Source organism: Copadichromis virginalis, linkage group LG17 (assembly GCF_057382275.1).
Source record: "Copadichromis virginalis isolate Kocher_CV1m ecotype Utaka linkage group LG17, C_Virginalis_male_GT1.1, whole genome shotgun sequence".
NCBI lineage: Eukaryota > Metazoa > Chordata > Actinopteri > Cichliformes > Cichlidae > Copadichromis > Copadichromis virginalis.
In genome coordinates, this window is record NC_140634.1 from 39044487 (window position 1) to 39060322 (window position 15836).

General features: G+C 44.3%; 1 protein-coding gene across 1 annotated transcript in view; it reads left to right on the top strand.

Moving 5' to 3' along the window:
• hmcn1 (hemicentin 1) overlaps positions 1-15836 on the top strand; it is an 85900-nt gene that overhangs the window by 62194 nt on the left and 7870 nt on the right. Inside the window, exons 51-89 of the mRNA XM_085435920.1 lie at positions 4-117; positions 1211-1356; positions 1434-1584; positions 1746-1943; positions 2030-2143; positions 2233-2420; positions 2609-2705; positions 3863-4024; positions 4138-4251; positions 4339-4541; positions 4670-4751; positions 4873-5004; positions 5109-5258; positions 5461-5620; positions 5703-5827; positions 5914-6097; positions 6311-6408; positions 6560-6838; positions 6928-7124; positions 7668-7749; positions 7968-8104; positions 8184-8325; positions 8416-8560; positions 8665-8792; positions 10160-10316; positions 10436-10557; positions 10698-10862; positions 12001-12108; positions 12262-12399; positions 12473-12607; positions 12757-13026; positions 13444-13634; positions 13745-13958; positions 14050-14184; positions 14271-14461; positions 14544-14625; positions 14717-14986; positions 15119-15289; positions 15382-15552. Of these exons, the coding sequence (XP_085292046.1) occupies positions 4-117; positions 1211-1356; positions 1434-1584; positions 1746-1943; positions 2030-2143; positions 2233-2420; positions 2609-2705; positions 3863-4024; positions 4138-4251; positions 4339-4541; positions 4670-4751; positions 4873-5004; positions 5109-5258; positions 5461-5620; positions 5703-5827; positions 5914-6097; positions 6311-6408; positions 6560-6838; positions 6928-7124; positions 7668-7749; positions 7968-8104; positions 8184-8325; positions 8416-8560; positions 8665-8792; positions 10160-10316; positions 10436-10557; positions 10698-10862; positions 12001-12108; positions 12262-12399; positions 12473-12607; positions 12757-13026; positions 13444-13634; positions 13745-13958; positions 14050-14184; positions 14271-14461; positions 14544-14625; positions 14717-14986; positions 15119-15289; positions 15382-15552 (6048 nt within the window). The remainder of the gene's footprint in view (positions 1-3; positions 118-1210; positions 1357-1433; positions 1585-1745; positions 1944-2029; positions 2144-2232; positions 2421-2608; positions 2706-3862; positions 4025-4137; positions 4252-4338; positions 4542-4669; positions 4752-4872; positions 5005-5108; positions 5259-5460; positions 5621-5702; positions 5828-5913; positions 6098-6310; positions 6409-6559; positions 6839-6927; positions 7125-7667; positions 7750-7967; positions 8105-8183; positions 8326-8415; positions 8561-8664; positions 8793-10159; positions 10317-10435; positions 10558-10697; positions 10863-12000; positions 12109-12261; positions 12400-12472; positions 12608-12756; positions 13027-13443; positions 13635-13744; positions 13959-14049; positions 14185-14270; positions 14462-14543; positions 14626-14716; positions 14987-15118; positions 15290-15381; positions 15553-15836) is intronic.

Genomic DNA, 15836 nt, shown 5'->3' on the forward strand with positions numbered 1-15836 from the left:
CAGGTGGGCGAACGCTGCAGATTCTCAATGCTAAACAAGAGGATGCTGGGAGGTATACCTGCGTGGCCACTAATGAGGCTGGAGAGACACTGAAGCACTATGAGGTCAAGGTTTATGGTGAGACCCCTTCAGCTTTGGGAGCATGCTGCAGCATAAAATGTTTTATGTGTGTTCAGTTCTAGCATAATCTATTGCACATGCTTTCTTGTACAAGTAAATATAATTTACAGCTCCTTGTCAGAAGTTTACATCCACTCATCATGGACATAAATGTCATGGTAATTTGGGGTTTCAGTGATTTATTAGAACTGTTCATTTTTCCAGGGAACCATGATTATAAAGCACACATCTTTATTGACTTTAAAAAAAACAAGAACAGGGTGCACAAGTTTGAAATTATGTTGGATTGTCTCTCAACCAAATGGGGTCAAAAGTGCTGCTGAATCTTCTACAATGTCTTTTAACTTGACAGGATCGATTTAATTTCTCATTAGTGGTCATGATTGACTACAACTGGTCGTTCTCAGCATAAAAAGGATTTGTATGACAGTAATCACTGGATTGGCCATTGCTCAGAACAATGGGAAAGTCCAAGGAACTCAGTGAAGGTTCAAGAAGGAGAATTGTAGAGTTATACGAGTTGTGAAAGATTTCTAAACAACTGCAAATCCCAAGATCATCAGTTCTAACAACTGTATGTAAATACAACTCATTTGGATGTGTCACCACTTTGCCACGGTCTGGAAGAAGATGCAAACTGTTACCCTCAGATCAGGAACAACGGAGGAAAACTAGGCTCAAGTATGGTATGAAATGGGGTTTTTTCCACAACGATGCCTCTTGTACATCGTCTTATTATCTTTTGGGAGACGCCTGCGTCACTTTCCGGTCAAAAAAAAGTTGCTGGTTGAATAAAAGTAACTTTAAGTCAAAATTTGCCAGGAGTATGAATAATTATAGGCTTCACTGTATATATTAGAGCCTGCATGTATCCAAAATAAATAAAACTTGTGCCCCTCATTCTTGTTTTTGAAGGGCAGTAAAGATGTATACTGTACAATCCTTCCATCTTGGACAAAAGAAATCATTAGAAGAGATTCATATCAATGATGAGTGGATGTAAACGTCTGACCACAACTGTAAATTACTGATAAGAATTACCAGTAATCAGATTTACATTAAACATATTTTAACTTGTTTTTGTCTCCAGTTCCTCCACAGATTAATAAGAATGACATTCCCGGGGAAGGACTGGCCCCTAAAGAGGTCAAAATCAAGGTTAACAGCACCCTGACTTTGGAGTGTGTTGCTCAGGCCTTTCCTACCCCCGCACTGCAGTGGTATAAAGATGGACAGGTAACGTCTGGGATATTTTCACAGTTTTTTAAAGCTGTGGGATTAAAGGCTTGAAAAAAAGTTTTTTCTCTGCACAGATCCTGCAGTCAGATGACCACGTGTCCATTACAGCCAACGGGCGGATCGTTCAGATCAAACATGCTCAGGTGTCAGACACTGGCCGCTACACCTGTGTAGCCACTAATATAGCTGGAGAGGATGAGAAGGACTTTGATGTAAATATACAAGGTGAACTGGGTTGACTAATGCAGATGTGTGCACTGCAACTATTATTTAATAAAGACACTACATAAATGCACAACCATGCGCCTGATGGCGTTTCCTCCTGTTAGTAATGTAATGCGTGAAGTAAGGTTTTAACGTCTGTCCTCTTTTTCCCCGCTGCTCAGTTCCACCTAATTTTAACAGGCCTGGTGCAGATGGTGATACCACGTCTTCCTCAGGCTTTGGAGTTGATGCACGAGACGTGATACTCAACAATCCCATCTCCCTGTACTGTGAGACCAACGCCGTCCCCCCTCCGACCCTCACTTGGTACAAAGACGGACATCTGCTGACATCGAATGACAAAGTTCTGATCCTGCCAGGTGAGACAGATGACGAAAACTGTAAGGAAGAGATGAAATGTGAAGGATATTTAGTCCATACACATTTTCTACTGCTTTAATCTCAGGTGGGCGAGTGCTACAGATTCCCAGGGCCCAGATTGAGGACTCAGGCAGGTACACATGTGTGGCTGTCAATGAAGCAGGAGAGGACTCCATCCAGTATGATGTTAGAGTGCTATGTGAGTAAAAACACTCTTATTTCCTGTGGGACAAGTATCGATCAGTTTAGCAGAGAACGGTTCACATGCATGTATGTGTTCTGCACTAGTACCTCCGACCATACGCGGAACAGACAGCGACCTGCCTGATGAAGTCACAGTGCTGGTCAATAAAACTGCCCAACTGGAGTGTCACGTGGAGGGAACCCCGGCCCCCAAAATTAGCTGGTTTAAGCACAACCAGCCAATCACCTCCAACAGCTTGCACAGAATTCTGTCCAATGGGAGAGCGCTTCAGGTAACAACCAGGAAACACAGACTGATTAAATTTGTATTTTTAAACCTCCCATACCCCACACAAGGTACGATGTCTTGACAACAATGAAAATAACTGTAATTGTTCTTTTTACTTCTTTTACTTGTTTATGTAAACATGTCAGTATCAATGCACCTCGGGTAATATTTACAACATTTTTTCTCCATCAGATATTGACGGCTCAGGTATCGGACACAGGGCGTTATGTGTGTGCAGCTGAAAATGTGGCTGGAAGTGCAGAAAAAACATTTAATCTCAATGTTCATGGTGAGTTACTCCCTTTTCCTTTTCAGCTTAAATGTGTCACAACCAGTGTTGGTCAAGTTACTTGAAAAAAGTAATCAGTAACTAATTACTGATTACTTCCCCCAAAAAGTAATCCTGTTACTTTACTGATTACTTATTTTCAAAAGTAATTAATTACTTAGTTACTTTTTAAAAACACGATTTACAACCTGAAGAGGTGATAAAGCGATAGATCTTTCAGCCCAATTCTACTTTTTCTGCATAATCCATCATACAAAATGTAATCAGATGGAAAAGTCTCTTTTTAAAACTTGTTTATTAGTTTTAATCTTTTAACTTTATGCATCAAGCAAAAATATAATTATATGCAACATTCTCTGACTGGAAGAAATTAGTTTAACATTTAAACCTATTTTCTGCACATTCCAGCACATAAAATAAAATATTTTTTGTGTTTACATTCAGTCTTTCAAATAGATGCAAGTAAAACACAGCAGAAAATAAATAAAGTCAACGACTCAGCGGTCCTGTTGCTCTATTTTCACCTGTAAAGCAGGAGTGGGGTAGGCGGAGGTTTACCCTGGTGCAGGTGTGCCGCGGTCAGTGGAAGAATCCGCGAGTTTCTCTGTGAGTTTCCCATTGTCGTAGCTACTCGGTGCTTGTTGGAAGTTTAGGGGTTTTTTCGCTGTAAAAAGAAGTTTTCTTCCCACGCACAGCGGACACTAATGTTTTTGTCACTTTGTATGGAATCAAACTCAAAGTAAGGTCAGTACTTCCACGCTGTAAACGCTGCACGCTCATACTCTCTCTGCACTCGATATATGATCCACTGTTGATCTGCACACAGCTGTTGTCACAAATGTCGCACTCGCTTACGTCACTGTCATGAGACATTCTCGCAAAAAAAAAAAAATCACGGTTTTAGTAACGCAGTAACGCAGCGTTCCTACGGGAAAGTAACGGTAATCTAATTACCATTTTTGCAATAGTAATCCCTTACTTTACTCGTTACTTGAAAAAAGTAATCGGATTACAGTACATTTGTTCATGTTCTGCCCATCTCTGGTCACAACATGAACAAATGTAGTAAAATACTTTTCCCTCATGTGATCACAGCAAATTAAATATTTTTGTCTTCTGCCTGCTTTATTGAACATTCCTCGTCTTTTTTCGTTAAGTGCCTCCCACCATTATCGGCCCGAGTTCTGAGAATGTGACGGTGGTTGTGAACAACTTTGTGGCTCTCTCCTGTGAAGCTACTGGCTTCCCTCCTCCAACACTGGGCTGGCTCAATGGCAGGGGCCCAATTCAAGCTAACACCAATGCACTCATCATGCCAGGTACTGTGAAGGAGTTACTTTCACCTATAGACTCACGATATCAAAAATACCTTTATGCAGACGATAAAATGACATGGAAATCACTGTTTCTCTGTGTCTGCGTGTGCCTGCAGGTGGACGCACTTTACAAATCCTGAAAGCAAAAGTGTCCGACGGAGGAAAGTACAGCTGTGTGGCCCTGAACGCAGCAGGAGAGGCTCACAAACACATCTACCTCACTGTTTTCGGTCAGATTGTTTCTGCAATGGTTTTATTGCACAGTGTAGCTCCGTGTGTTGTCTTCAATTGATGCTGATTTACCTCCTCCCCCGCAGTTCCTCCCAGCATCCGAGACAATAGCGGGGACTCTCCTGTGGTGGTGAATGTGCTTGTTGGGAAATCCGTAACTCTGGAGTGTGAATCCAATGCTGTGCCTCCTCCCGTCATCACTTGGTATAAGAACGGCAGAGTGGTGACAGAATCAGCCAACCTGCGTGTTTTGGCTGAGGGACAGATCCTCGAGATCAAAGGTTCAGAGGTGAGAGACGAATGGAAACCAGCGATGATGTGTCGTGTCCCTCTGCTGGATTAAAAGCACCTAACCAAAGTGTTGAATTAACTATTTATATGTTTTTTATCTGTTTTGCATCTGTCTGTATTTTTCAGGTGTCTGATACAGGACAGTACGTTTGCATGGCCACCAATGTTGCCGGGCAAGTGGACAAGCACTTCCACTTGAACATCTATGGTAGTCTTTCCTAAATATTTACATTTTTACAAATCTGAAAATGCACCAGGAACCTATTTCAACCAGTGTCCACCTGCAGAATATTATTAAAGATATGTCTTTAAATTTCTTCTTTCTCCAGTACCTCCCAGTATCGATGGCCCAGCAGAGGAGACAGTTGTGGAAACCATCAGTAATCCGGTCATCTTTAACTGTGACGCGAGTGGAATCCCTCCACCCACGCTCACTTGGCTGAAAAACGGGCGCACCATAGGTAAACCTGTGTGCAGGTTTAACTGAACCACAAAAAAGGTTTTTCATCTGTTAATGTTGTCCTTTTTTTATTAAAAAAACACACGAACTTCATATTTCCTTTAGAGAACTCGGAGTCTTTGGAGATGCACATCTTCTCAGGGGGCAGCAAACTGCAGATCGCACGCTCGCAGCTCTCTGACAGCGGCACTTACACATGTGTGGCCTCCAACGTGGAGGGCAAGGCCTACAAGAGGTACCGCCTAACCATACAAGGTAGATGGACATCTTTATCTTTAAAACCCTGCTAATGCCTTTCTAGATACACTATATTGCCAAACATATTCGCTCATCTGCCTTTATCAATATGACCTTGAGCTGCATCCCATTCTTAATCCACTGGGTTTAATATGACATTTGCTCACTCTTTGCAGCTATGTTACACACAGCTATGCTAACCCGGGTAATTTGCTCTTAGTTCCTCCCAGTATCTCTGGATCAGAGCTACCCAGTGAGATGGGAGTCCTGCTAAATCAAACCATTCAGTTGGTCTGTCAAGCTCAGGGAACCCCAACTCCGACCATCCAGTGGCTGAAGGACGGGGAAGCCATCAACAGTACGGGAAGCAAGGGGCTCAGGTAAAGAATAGCACAATGTGCAATACACACAAAAATACATATACAAGACATATATTTTACAAATATATGTATGTATGCTCAGGATCAGTGGAAATGGCAGCAAACTCACTGTACTACGAGCTCAGACTGCTGACGGCGGCAAGTACACCTGCGTGGCCACCAACGCTGCAGGAGAAGAGGACAGGATATTTAATCTGAACGTGTATGGTGGGTTCAACTCAGGATTCAAACGTAACGCATATCTTTGGCGCAAATATTCTTTTATATAACGGATCCTGCCTCCCGTCTCCCAGTGCCGCCTGTGATCGTAGGCAACAGTGCGGCTGCTGAGGAGCTCGCAGCAGTTCTGGACAGTTCTGTGAGCATCGAGTGCGTCGCAACAGGCTCTCCCCTGCCTCAGCTAAACTGGCTGAGGAACGGCCTGCCTCTGCCAGTCTCCTCACACATACGTCTCCTCTCTGCTGGGCAAGTGCTTCGGTACGTCAGCAGACAGTGCGCGGAGGATGAATTTCTTTCTTTTGAAATATGCAAATGTATTAGTCTGAAACATTCTTATCTCGACTCTGGCTTTAAAATCTCCCAAATCATCAAAACAATGTCGTCATTGAAGATTGAAAAGGTTTGAAAAATGGGGGATTGGTTTAAATAGGAAACCTCTTAAATTTACACATCGTACAAATTTCCTGTCAGGGTGGCGCGCACCCAGGTGTCTGATGGTGGACGATATACCTGCGTTGCATCAAACAGGGCAGGAGTGGACAACAAACATTATAACCTGCAGGTGCACGGTGAGTCTGAAAACTTGCTACGTCAGCAAGAAACTGCAAGCGGCCGCATGTTCTAGAGTTGTATAGCTTTCATGTTTATTCATACTTTTCAGATATCCTCCAGGCAAACTGAGAAACAAAGGCTAACGAGTTGTTAAATTACCCTCCTCAGTCCCTCCCGGTCTGGATGGAGCAGGGAGCACAGAGGATGTGACTGTGGTCGCAGGAAACTTGGCTTCTCTGCTGTGTATTGCTGATGGGACCCCAACGCCCACCGTTTCCTGGCTCAAAGACGGAGCGACTCTAGTCCCCGACCGCCACGTCGTTCTCCTAAACTCGAACACCAACCTTCGTATTAGACGGGCTCAGGTTGGCGACACGGGACGCTACACCTGCGTGGCTAACAACACTGCTGGTGAAGCGAGCCGTCACTTCAACCTGAAAGTTATGGGTGAGTGCAATCAGACTGTAGCTCTCCATTATCCAGCTTCAGCTGCTGATGCATGGACGACTAAAGAAACATTACTTGTACTTTCTAAGATCCTCCGCGCATCGAGGGCTCTGGTGTACCTGCAGAAGTGTCTGTGGTGGTTAATAATGTCCTGGAGCTCCACTGTGAGGCCACGGGTATACCTACGCCCTCTCTGACCTGGCTCAAGGATGGACGCCCGCTCCCACAGACAGACAGCCTGCGCCTCCTCCAGGGAGGAAAGGTGCTCCGTGTGGCCTCAGCACAGGTCAGAGACTCGGGACTGTTAAAGTGAAATTTTGTTGCTCATACAGCATCGTGTGATTTTTATATAAACACTCACTGGAAACTTTATTAGTACACCTTGCTAGATGTTTGCATCCCTTCTGCCTTAATAATTCTTCATAAATTCAACAAGGTGATGGAATTATTCCTCAGATTTTGGTCCATGTTGACATGATAGCGTCGTGCAGTTGCTACACATTTGTCAGATGATCCATGATGTAGTTCTCTCTCCAGACCATCTGGCACTTCTCCTTTGCCCCGATGCTCAATGGATATTTTCTCTTTTTCTGACCATTCTCTGTAAACCGTAGACATGGTTGTGTGGAAAAATCCCAGTATTCCCTAATCTGATGCTCAGTTTGAGCTTGACTGCGGCTAAATGCACTGTGCAGCCATGTGATCGGCTAACTAGATATCTGCATTAAATACCAGTTGAACAGGTGTGTCTAAAAGAGGCCAGAGAGTGTACATGAATGGTTTTTGTGTGTTTTTTTTTTTCCACTGTTCTCACACTTTTGATGCTCAGCTGGAGGACACAGGCAGATACACCTGCTTAGCAAACAGTCCAGCGGGAGATGATGACAAGGACTTCCTAGTTCGAGTGCATGGTGGGTAACATAGACGTGTAGCGCAAATTGCAATATGCAAACTGTTTAAATTTATGGAAATTTCAATTAAATTGGTTCCATTACAAATACAAAAGGGAAGTTACAGTGTTGCAGTTATTGAATTGCTTAGAAATGTTTCTCGTTGTCATGCACATGTGTGCACAGTTTGATTGATCGTGGGCTACAGACGGTTAGAGCTCTTTTGTCTGCCTTTTCAGTTCCTCCTAACATTGTGGGAGAGAGTACACCTCGGGATGTTTCAGTGCTGCAGAACAGACAGGTGACCTTAGAGTGCAAGTCTGATGCTGTTCCACCTCCAACGCTGACCTGGCTCAAAGATGGCCAACAACTGCAGGTCAGAAGTCAAACAAAAGAAGAATAGCAACACGATGATACCTGGTGAGGTAAATAACCTTATCTGCCCCGTTGTGCAGGCCTCTGCTCGTGTGCGTGTTCTGTCTGGTGGCCGCTACTTGCAGATCAACATGGCAGAGCTCAGCGACAGAGCTCAGTACACCTGCGTGGCTAGTAACATCGCTGGCCAGACCACGCGCAAGTTTAACCTGACTGTCAATGGTACGCTTATGTATTTATAGAAATAAATTCCTCCTTTATTAGTTATGGAGTTAAGTAAAGTTCAAAAACCAGTAACACCTGTCCCTTCAGTGGCCCCAGTTATCAAGGACGGACCCCAGTCAGTGTCGGTGCACGTCAACAAGCCAGCGGTGCTTGAATGTGTAGTGAGTGGAGTCCCACCACCTCAGGTCACCTGGAGGAAACATGGAGCAATATTGGCAGGAAACAATCCCAGGTAGGTTCCTCGTCTCAAACTTTTATCATAGTTCTTCAACCTTCACAGAGATATTTCACATTGGCAGATTCAGGGTTTCACTCATGTTGTGAACACGTGTGCAGGTACACGTTTGCAGAGGATGGGTCTTTGCGCATCAACTCCACTCAGGTGACAGACACCGGTCGCTACCTGTGTATGGCAACCAATCAGGCTGGAACTCAACGCAAGAGAGTGGATCTGCAAGTATATGGTGGGTGGCAAACAGTGTTGGGGAGTAACGGAATACATGTACCGCCGAGTAACTGTATTCTGTTACAGTTACCGTTTTAAGTGGTATTCAGAATACAGTTACTTTGTTGAAAGTAAGGCTATGAACTCTAGATTTTGGGTGTCCACGCCGGTGGCAACCAAACAAAACGCGCATTAAGAGGCTCTCATGTCTGTGTCTCAATCTCGCGGCCCATGTCACCTCGACTTGCGGCCACATAATGACGTAAAGAAATATTTAAAAAAATTATTCACAAAAATGATTTAATATGAAGGCAACAGGCAGAGTGTTGCAGGCATCGCTCTAAAGAATGTAGCCTCATGGGTAGTGTAGTCCGTGCCGCAGGGAGAATGGACTGCCATACACGTGATGTGTCTGTGAGCGAGGGAGGGAGAAAAGGAGTCGAAAAGTACGAGATGTCACCGAGCAGAAACGGGAGATGGAATGTATGTATGTATGTATATATATATATATATATATGTGTATATATATATATATATATATATATATATATGTGTATATGTATATATGTGTATGTATGTGTATGTATATATATATACATACACATACATACACATATATATGTGTATGTATGTGTATAGATATATATGTATGTATATATATATATATATATACATACATATATATCTATACACATACATACACATATATATGTATATATATGTGTATGTATATATATGTGTGTATATGTATATATATGTATATATATGTTTCCATCTCCCGTTTCTGCTCGGTGACATCTCGTACTTTTCGACTCCTTTTCTCCCTCCCTTTTTCCACACACACACACACACACACACACACACACACACACACACACAAAGTTGACCCAGACAACAAAGTAAAGCTAGTTTTCGACTACGAGCCCGACACGAACCCGACATATTAGCCAGAGGTCCCTTTACTATGGTTTGGAGCTGCAGACCTGTTTTATATTTGCGCGAAATAGTTTTCTATCTGAGATCGCTGCAAAAAGTGCAGCCTTACATAATGTCCACCTGTTGTTACTCATTTATATTAAGATTTAAAAGTCTAGTTGGTGTTGGTACAGAGAGTAACCTTCAGTAAAAGTAATAATTCACACAGCAATAGTTCATTCATGTAGTTGTAAAAAGCCTGACAGTATATTAAGTAATCCAAAGTATTCAGAATACGTTACTCTCATTGAGTAACGTGACGGATTACGTTACAAAATACATGTTGGGCCATGTAATCTGTAATCTGTAGTGGGATACATTTTAAAAGTTACCTTCCCAACACTGGTGGCAAATATGTACCATAGATGTATTCAAATGACAGTTACTTTACTACTGCTTCCTGTCTTTTAGTGCCTCCTTCCATTGCTGATGGTCGCACCAATGTCACAGTTATAGTCAACGTTCAGACCACTCTGTCTTGTGAGGCTACAGGCATACCCAAACCCACTGTCAGCTGGAGGAAAAATGGCCGACTTATAAACACAGACCAGAACCAGAACATATACAGGTCGGAGTTTTCTCCTTCTCTTTCCTAGTGAAATATATTCAAATTTGTCTCAGAAAAAAACAAAACCGGCTCACTTTAAGTGTATAGAAATACTAACGCCATCTCTTAATCGTTTCCAGATTACTGTCATCGGGCTCACTGGTAGTTATAGCGCCCACAGTGGAGGACACGGCTGTGTACCAGTGCGCTGCCTCTAACGAGGCAGGTGAAGACACCAGATCCATCAACCTGACTGTGAACGGTGGGTAACACAACAGTTATTTACAGATTCCTTTTGTTTTGTGTTAATTAAGTTAATTTTCTTTCTAATAAGTAATGGATCGTTCATCTGTGCGAGTTTATTCTACATTGTGGATTTTCATATTGCATCTGTTCCTCTAGTTCCTCCGTCAATAGCAGATGAACTCACAGAGTTAGTTGTGACCAGGCTGTCCCCGGTGGTCATTCCGTGCACTGCGTCTGGCATCCCGGAGCCCACAATCCACTGGAGCAAAGCTGGCATGAAGCTGCCCATAGAGGGTCTGGGATATAGCATCCTGGCAACAGGTATGTTTTAAATATACCCACTGCTGATGAACTCACCAAACCAAAGTGTCAGTGAAGGTTCTCTGTCATCTAGGTCATCGTAGTCTAAGGAGCTCGGACAGAAAAGCGTCTGGACTACTTTAAGTTTCTTGAAGACGTTTCACCTTCTTCAGTTCTGAGAGCAACTGGTGGAGTCCCAGATTTTAAGACCAAAGGGAGTGTCCCCAGGAGGGTCCTGGACCCCCTATTGATCCTTTGCCTAATCACATGAGTCATAGTGTAAAAACGGGTGTGGGTCACAATCAGCCAATGTTTGGGTGAACCCATTGTGAGACCTAGCTCCATCCTATCGTGTGATTTACTGAGACAAGACAGCTCCTTGAAAAAACAGAACGAGCTCACTCACTCAGATTTTGCGCTCTGCCTCACCGCCACATATTTTAATTACAACAAGGATTTTACAGACAAAACATGGCTGTGCAGTGGGCTCCCTGGTGTCACCTATTGTAGCCAAACTTAACATGGAGGAAGTGGGGAAAAAGTCTCCCATACAGGTATGTTGATGACACCTGGGTCAAAATCTAAATCCAGGAAGTAGAATCCTTCACTGCTCACATCAGCTCAGTGGATAAAAACATAAAGTTCACCTGTGAAGACACAAAGATGGCAGTTTGCCATTCCTGGACTGTGCCGTGGGCTTTGAAGGGAATGGAAACCTCAACATTGAAGTTTACCAGAAGCCCACACACATGGACCAGTACCTCCACCCTCTGGAACACAGACTTGGAGTGATCAGGATCCTACATCACTGGGCAGAACATGTTCCCCTTTAGCCATGTAAAGAAAGCTCTTAAAACATGTGATTATTTCCTCAAGTCAGCAAAGATGCACAGAAAAGGTCAGAAGCTTAAATAAGTCCAGACGCTTTTCCCCCCCGAGCTCCTTAGATCACCGAACCGAAGTTTGATTAAAACGTAAAATTCCCTTTTTAATGGCCTTAAATTTGACTACAAATACAACAAAAAGTAAGACAAGCGTCTCCTAAAGGGCACATGTCAGGTTACTTTGTGTGTATTTTAGCTGTAGATAAGATGTCGAGGAGGATTTTGATGCCTGTCTTTAAATATTTTATCTGCTGTTCGTGTCGATCTGCATTCAGGTCCGATAGAGATCACCTCAGCCGAGCTAGCTCATGCTGGACGCTACTCATGTACAGCTCAGAATGCTGCAGGCTCCACCCACCGCCACGTGCAGCTCACAGTCCAGGGTAAAAAACGAATTCTTCAGGGTTCACCGCTTAAATGATTTTTATTTTAGAGCTCTTGATTCTGATTGAGAGGCTTGTTTTTTTTAATTTTTTTTATTTGGAGGTTTATTCTTTTGTTCTTGATCATCACTACTTTCCAAACCTTCTCCTCAGAGCTTCCAGTGATTGAGTCCCATCCATCAGCACTGGATGTGATCCTGAATAACCCCGTAAGTCTGCCCTGCAGAGCCACAGGCTCACCCACACCTACCATTACCTGGCAGAAGGAGGGCATCAACATACCCACTACAGGTAAATAATTTTGTGTTTTTGTCAGTTGGTGTAAGCAATCAGTCGTGAAATTTTGGCTCTGGCTTCGTGCTAGGTGGTAGGTCCACTATACTCCCGAATGGAAGTCTGCAGATCTCCAAGGCATCACTATCAGACTCTGGAATGTACATATGTGTGGCTCAAAACCCTGCTGGCACAGCGCTCGGCAAGACCAGACTCAGAGTGCAAGGTAGGTACTTTTATGTTGAAATTTCAACCTCACGATCATAATACCAGTTGTGTACAAAATGCACCCAAAGTCACTGAAATTCAGGTTTCCCACGATGTCAACAAATATACTAATGTACTAACCCCACACATTTCTCCTTGCACCTGAAGTCCCTCCAGTGATCAGCTCAGACACTCGGGAATATTTGGCACCTGTGGACTCCTCCGTGACGCTGCGGTGCCAAGCTGACGGCTCCCCTCCCCCCTCGGTCACGTGGCACAAAGACGGGCGCGTGCTGAGTGAAACCGTACGCCTGAGGGTCCTCAGTTCAGGATCTCTGCAGATCGCCTTCATTCAGCCGAGCGATGCCGGGAGATACACTTGCACTGCTGCCAATGCAGCGGGCACTGTCAACTTGGAAATGAGCCTTACTGTGCAGAGTAGGTTCCAGTCATTGAAATGACGTGATTTGACACATCACACTACATTTGTGGTGTTAACGTTTTCTATAAAGATGGATGGGTGATGCATGGATGCATGGATGGTTCCAGTAGTTCTGCTTCTTCAACACAGCATCATTCAGATTTTATACTCACATCCAGACATATAGTCCCAATCAAAAGTTTAAGACCACTTGAAAAATGGCAAAAAAATCCTATTTTGCATGGTTGGATTTTAACAAGGTTCCAAGTGGAGCTTCAACATGCAACAAGAAGAAATGGGAGTGAGATAAAACATTTTTTGAGCATGCAATTTACTGAAAACGACGCTTAAACTGGTTTTAAACTTTTAATCGGGAGTGTATAGCAAAGCAAAGATAAAAAAGGGTGACTTGGTTTTATCCTAATCTCTTGCAGTTCCTCCGTTCATTCGTGGTGGAGAGCAGGAGGTCGTGGTGGTGGAAAACAGTCAGGTCCAGCTTGTGTGTTTGGCAGAGGGCGTCCCTCAGCCAAAACTGTCCTGGGAAAAGGACGGTAGTCCTGTCAGCGAAAGCGCGGGGGAGTATACGATCCTGCCATCTGGTGAGCTGGTTATTGACAGTGCTCAGGTAAAAAATAGAAACACTGAATAGTATTTTGTTTTGATCATATTTAACACACGAGTTTGACCTATATGCTCCTTTTCCCTTCACCCTGCCCCCACCTTTTGGTGAACCAGCCTGAAGATGCAGGAAGTTACACCTGCGTTGCCACTAATTCAGTCGGGCAGGACAGTTGGACCGTCACCCTGTTGGTTCATACTCATCCCATCTTCACTGAGCTTCTTGGGGATGTGGCCCTGAACAAAGGAGAGCGCCTCACGCTGTTCTGTGGAGTCAGTGGCATCCCCCTACCCAGAATCACTTGGGCCTTTAATAACAACATCATCCCAGGTATGAATCATTGTAAACGGAGAGGTTTCCTTTCGTTATTTCTTAATCTTTGTCATTTCATTTTATTTCTTTTCTGCCATTGATGCTTCAGTTCACTACGATCAAACGAACGGTCACAGTGAGCTGGTGATCGAGAGAGTGAGCAAAGACGATGCCGGCACCTACACCTGTGTGGCAGAAAATGATGTGGGAACCATCAAGTCGCTGGCCTTGGTCTATGTCAAAGGTAAAAGCATGCTTTCATGAACTATTTTGATGCTGTTGCATCTCTCTAAGCTGCTCTACACTCGACCTGATCTGCCTGTTCTTCAGAGCCTCCGATCATCGATGGGGACCTTCACTCCAACCGCATTGAACCCCTGGGCGGGAATGCAATCCTGAACTGTGAGGTTCGAGGAGACCCGCTGCCAACCATCCAGTGGAGCAAAAATGGAATAAACATCCAGATCAGCTACCGAATCCGTCAACTGGACAACGGCTCCCTGGCCATCTATGGCACAGTGGTAGGAAGACAGCTCTTTTGTGTAAGACAAAGGTGAGCTTTGGAAAAGGTCACGGTGATTTCATTTACAATGTGTGTGGCAGAGTGAAGATGCGGGAAACTACATGTGTGTGGCGACAAATGACGCTGGTGTGGTGGAGAGAAGTGTCACACTTACCTTACACAGTGAGTGTTTAACCGTGTCAGGATGCAGCACTTTTAATTATAGCGTTTTTGTAGCAGTGATAGATGTGATAGAAGCACGCTGCTCTTCCAGGTGCACCCGCAATCATTGTAGAACCCGTGGAGACGGTGCTGGATGCCGGAACCACGGCTGTGCTCAACTGTCAGGCGGAGGGTGAGCCTACGCCCATGATAGAGTGGTCTCGCCAGGGGCGCCCCCTTCTGGGCAACAACCGCTTCTCTGCCTTATCTAATGGCTCCCTCAGGATCATCAGTGCGCAAAAGGAGGACACAGCTGAGTACGAATGCGTGGCAAGAAACCTGCTTGGATCAGTGCTGGTCAAGGTCACTCTTACCATACGGGGTGAGCAGTTTTTAGTTTATTCTTACATCTGCATTCAGAAATGGCAAAATCGGTCCATATGCATGCTTTCAATATTTTGGTGTCTAAAGGGACCTAACGCCAAGTGCCAAAGTTAATTAACGTTCTTGTCAGTCCATGGCGGCTTCTCGGAGTGGGCAGAGTGGGGTCCTTGCAGTGTGTCATGTGGTGTTGGTAACCAGAAGAGGCTCAGGCAGTGTAACAACCCTTTACCTGCCAACGGAGGCCGCCACTGTGCAGGATCAGACACAGAGACACGCAGCTGTCAGGGGAAACCCTGCCCAGGTGAGACTGAAACAGGGCCTAGAACCAAGTGTTTACAAAGGAGACCGTGTGCAAATGTCACATGCGGAACCAAATCTCTCGTCCCTCCACAGTGAATGGTAACTGGTCAGAATGGTCTCTCTGGGAGGAGTGTTCACGTACATGTGGTGAGGGCAACAGAACCAGGGTCCGGACCTGCAGTAGTCCTCCGCCTCAGCATGGAGGCAGGCCGTGTGAGGGGAAGGCAGTGGACGTGGTCATGTGCAGGGTCAGGCCATGTCCAGGTGAGGAAATGCATTTGCATGCGCAGGCACACACAGTTAAAAACAAGAGAACCACTGTCATTAAAGAGAACTTTAATTTGAGGGTGTTTGCTACAGTATAAATATCTTAATATTCTAGTTTTTGATGAAACTCCAGCTCTTTGGGCGTTTGCACACATCTTGACTTGTTGCCTAATTCTACTTATACTTCACGTAGCAGGCTAGCCTGTGTGGACAAACAGATCTAATAATTTTCATGAAACAAATATGAATGTTTTTTTATGTCATTTCCAAATTTAATTCAA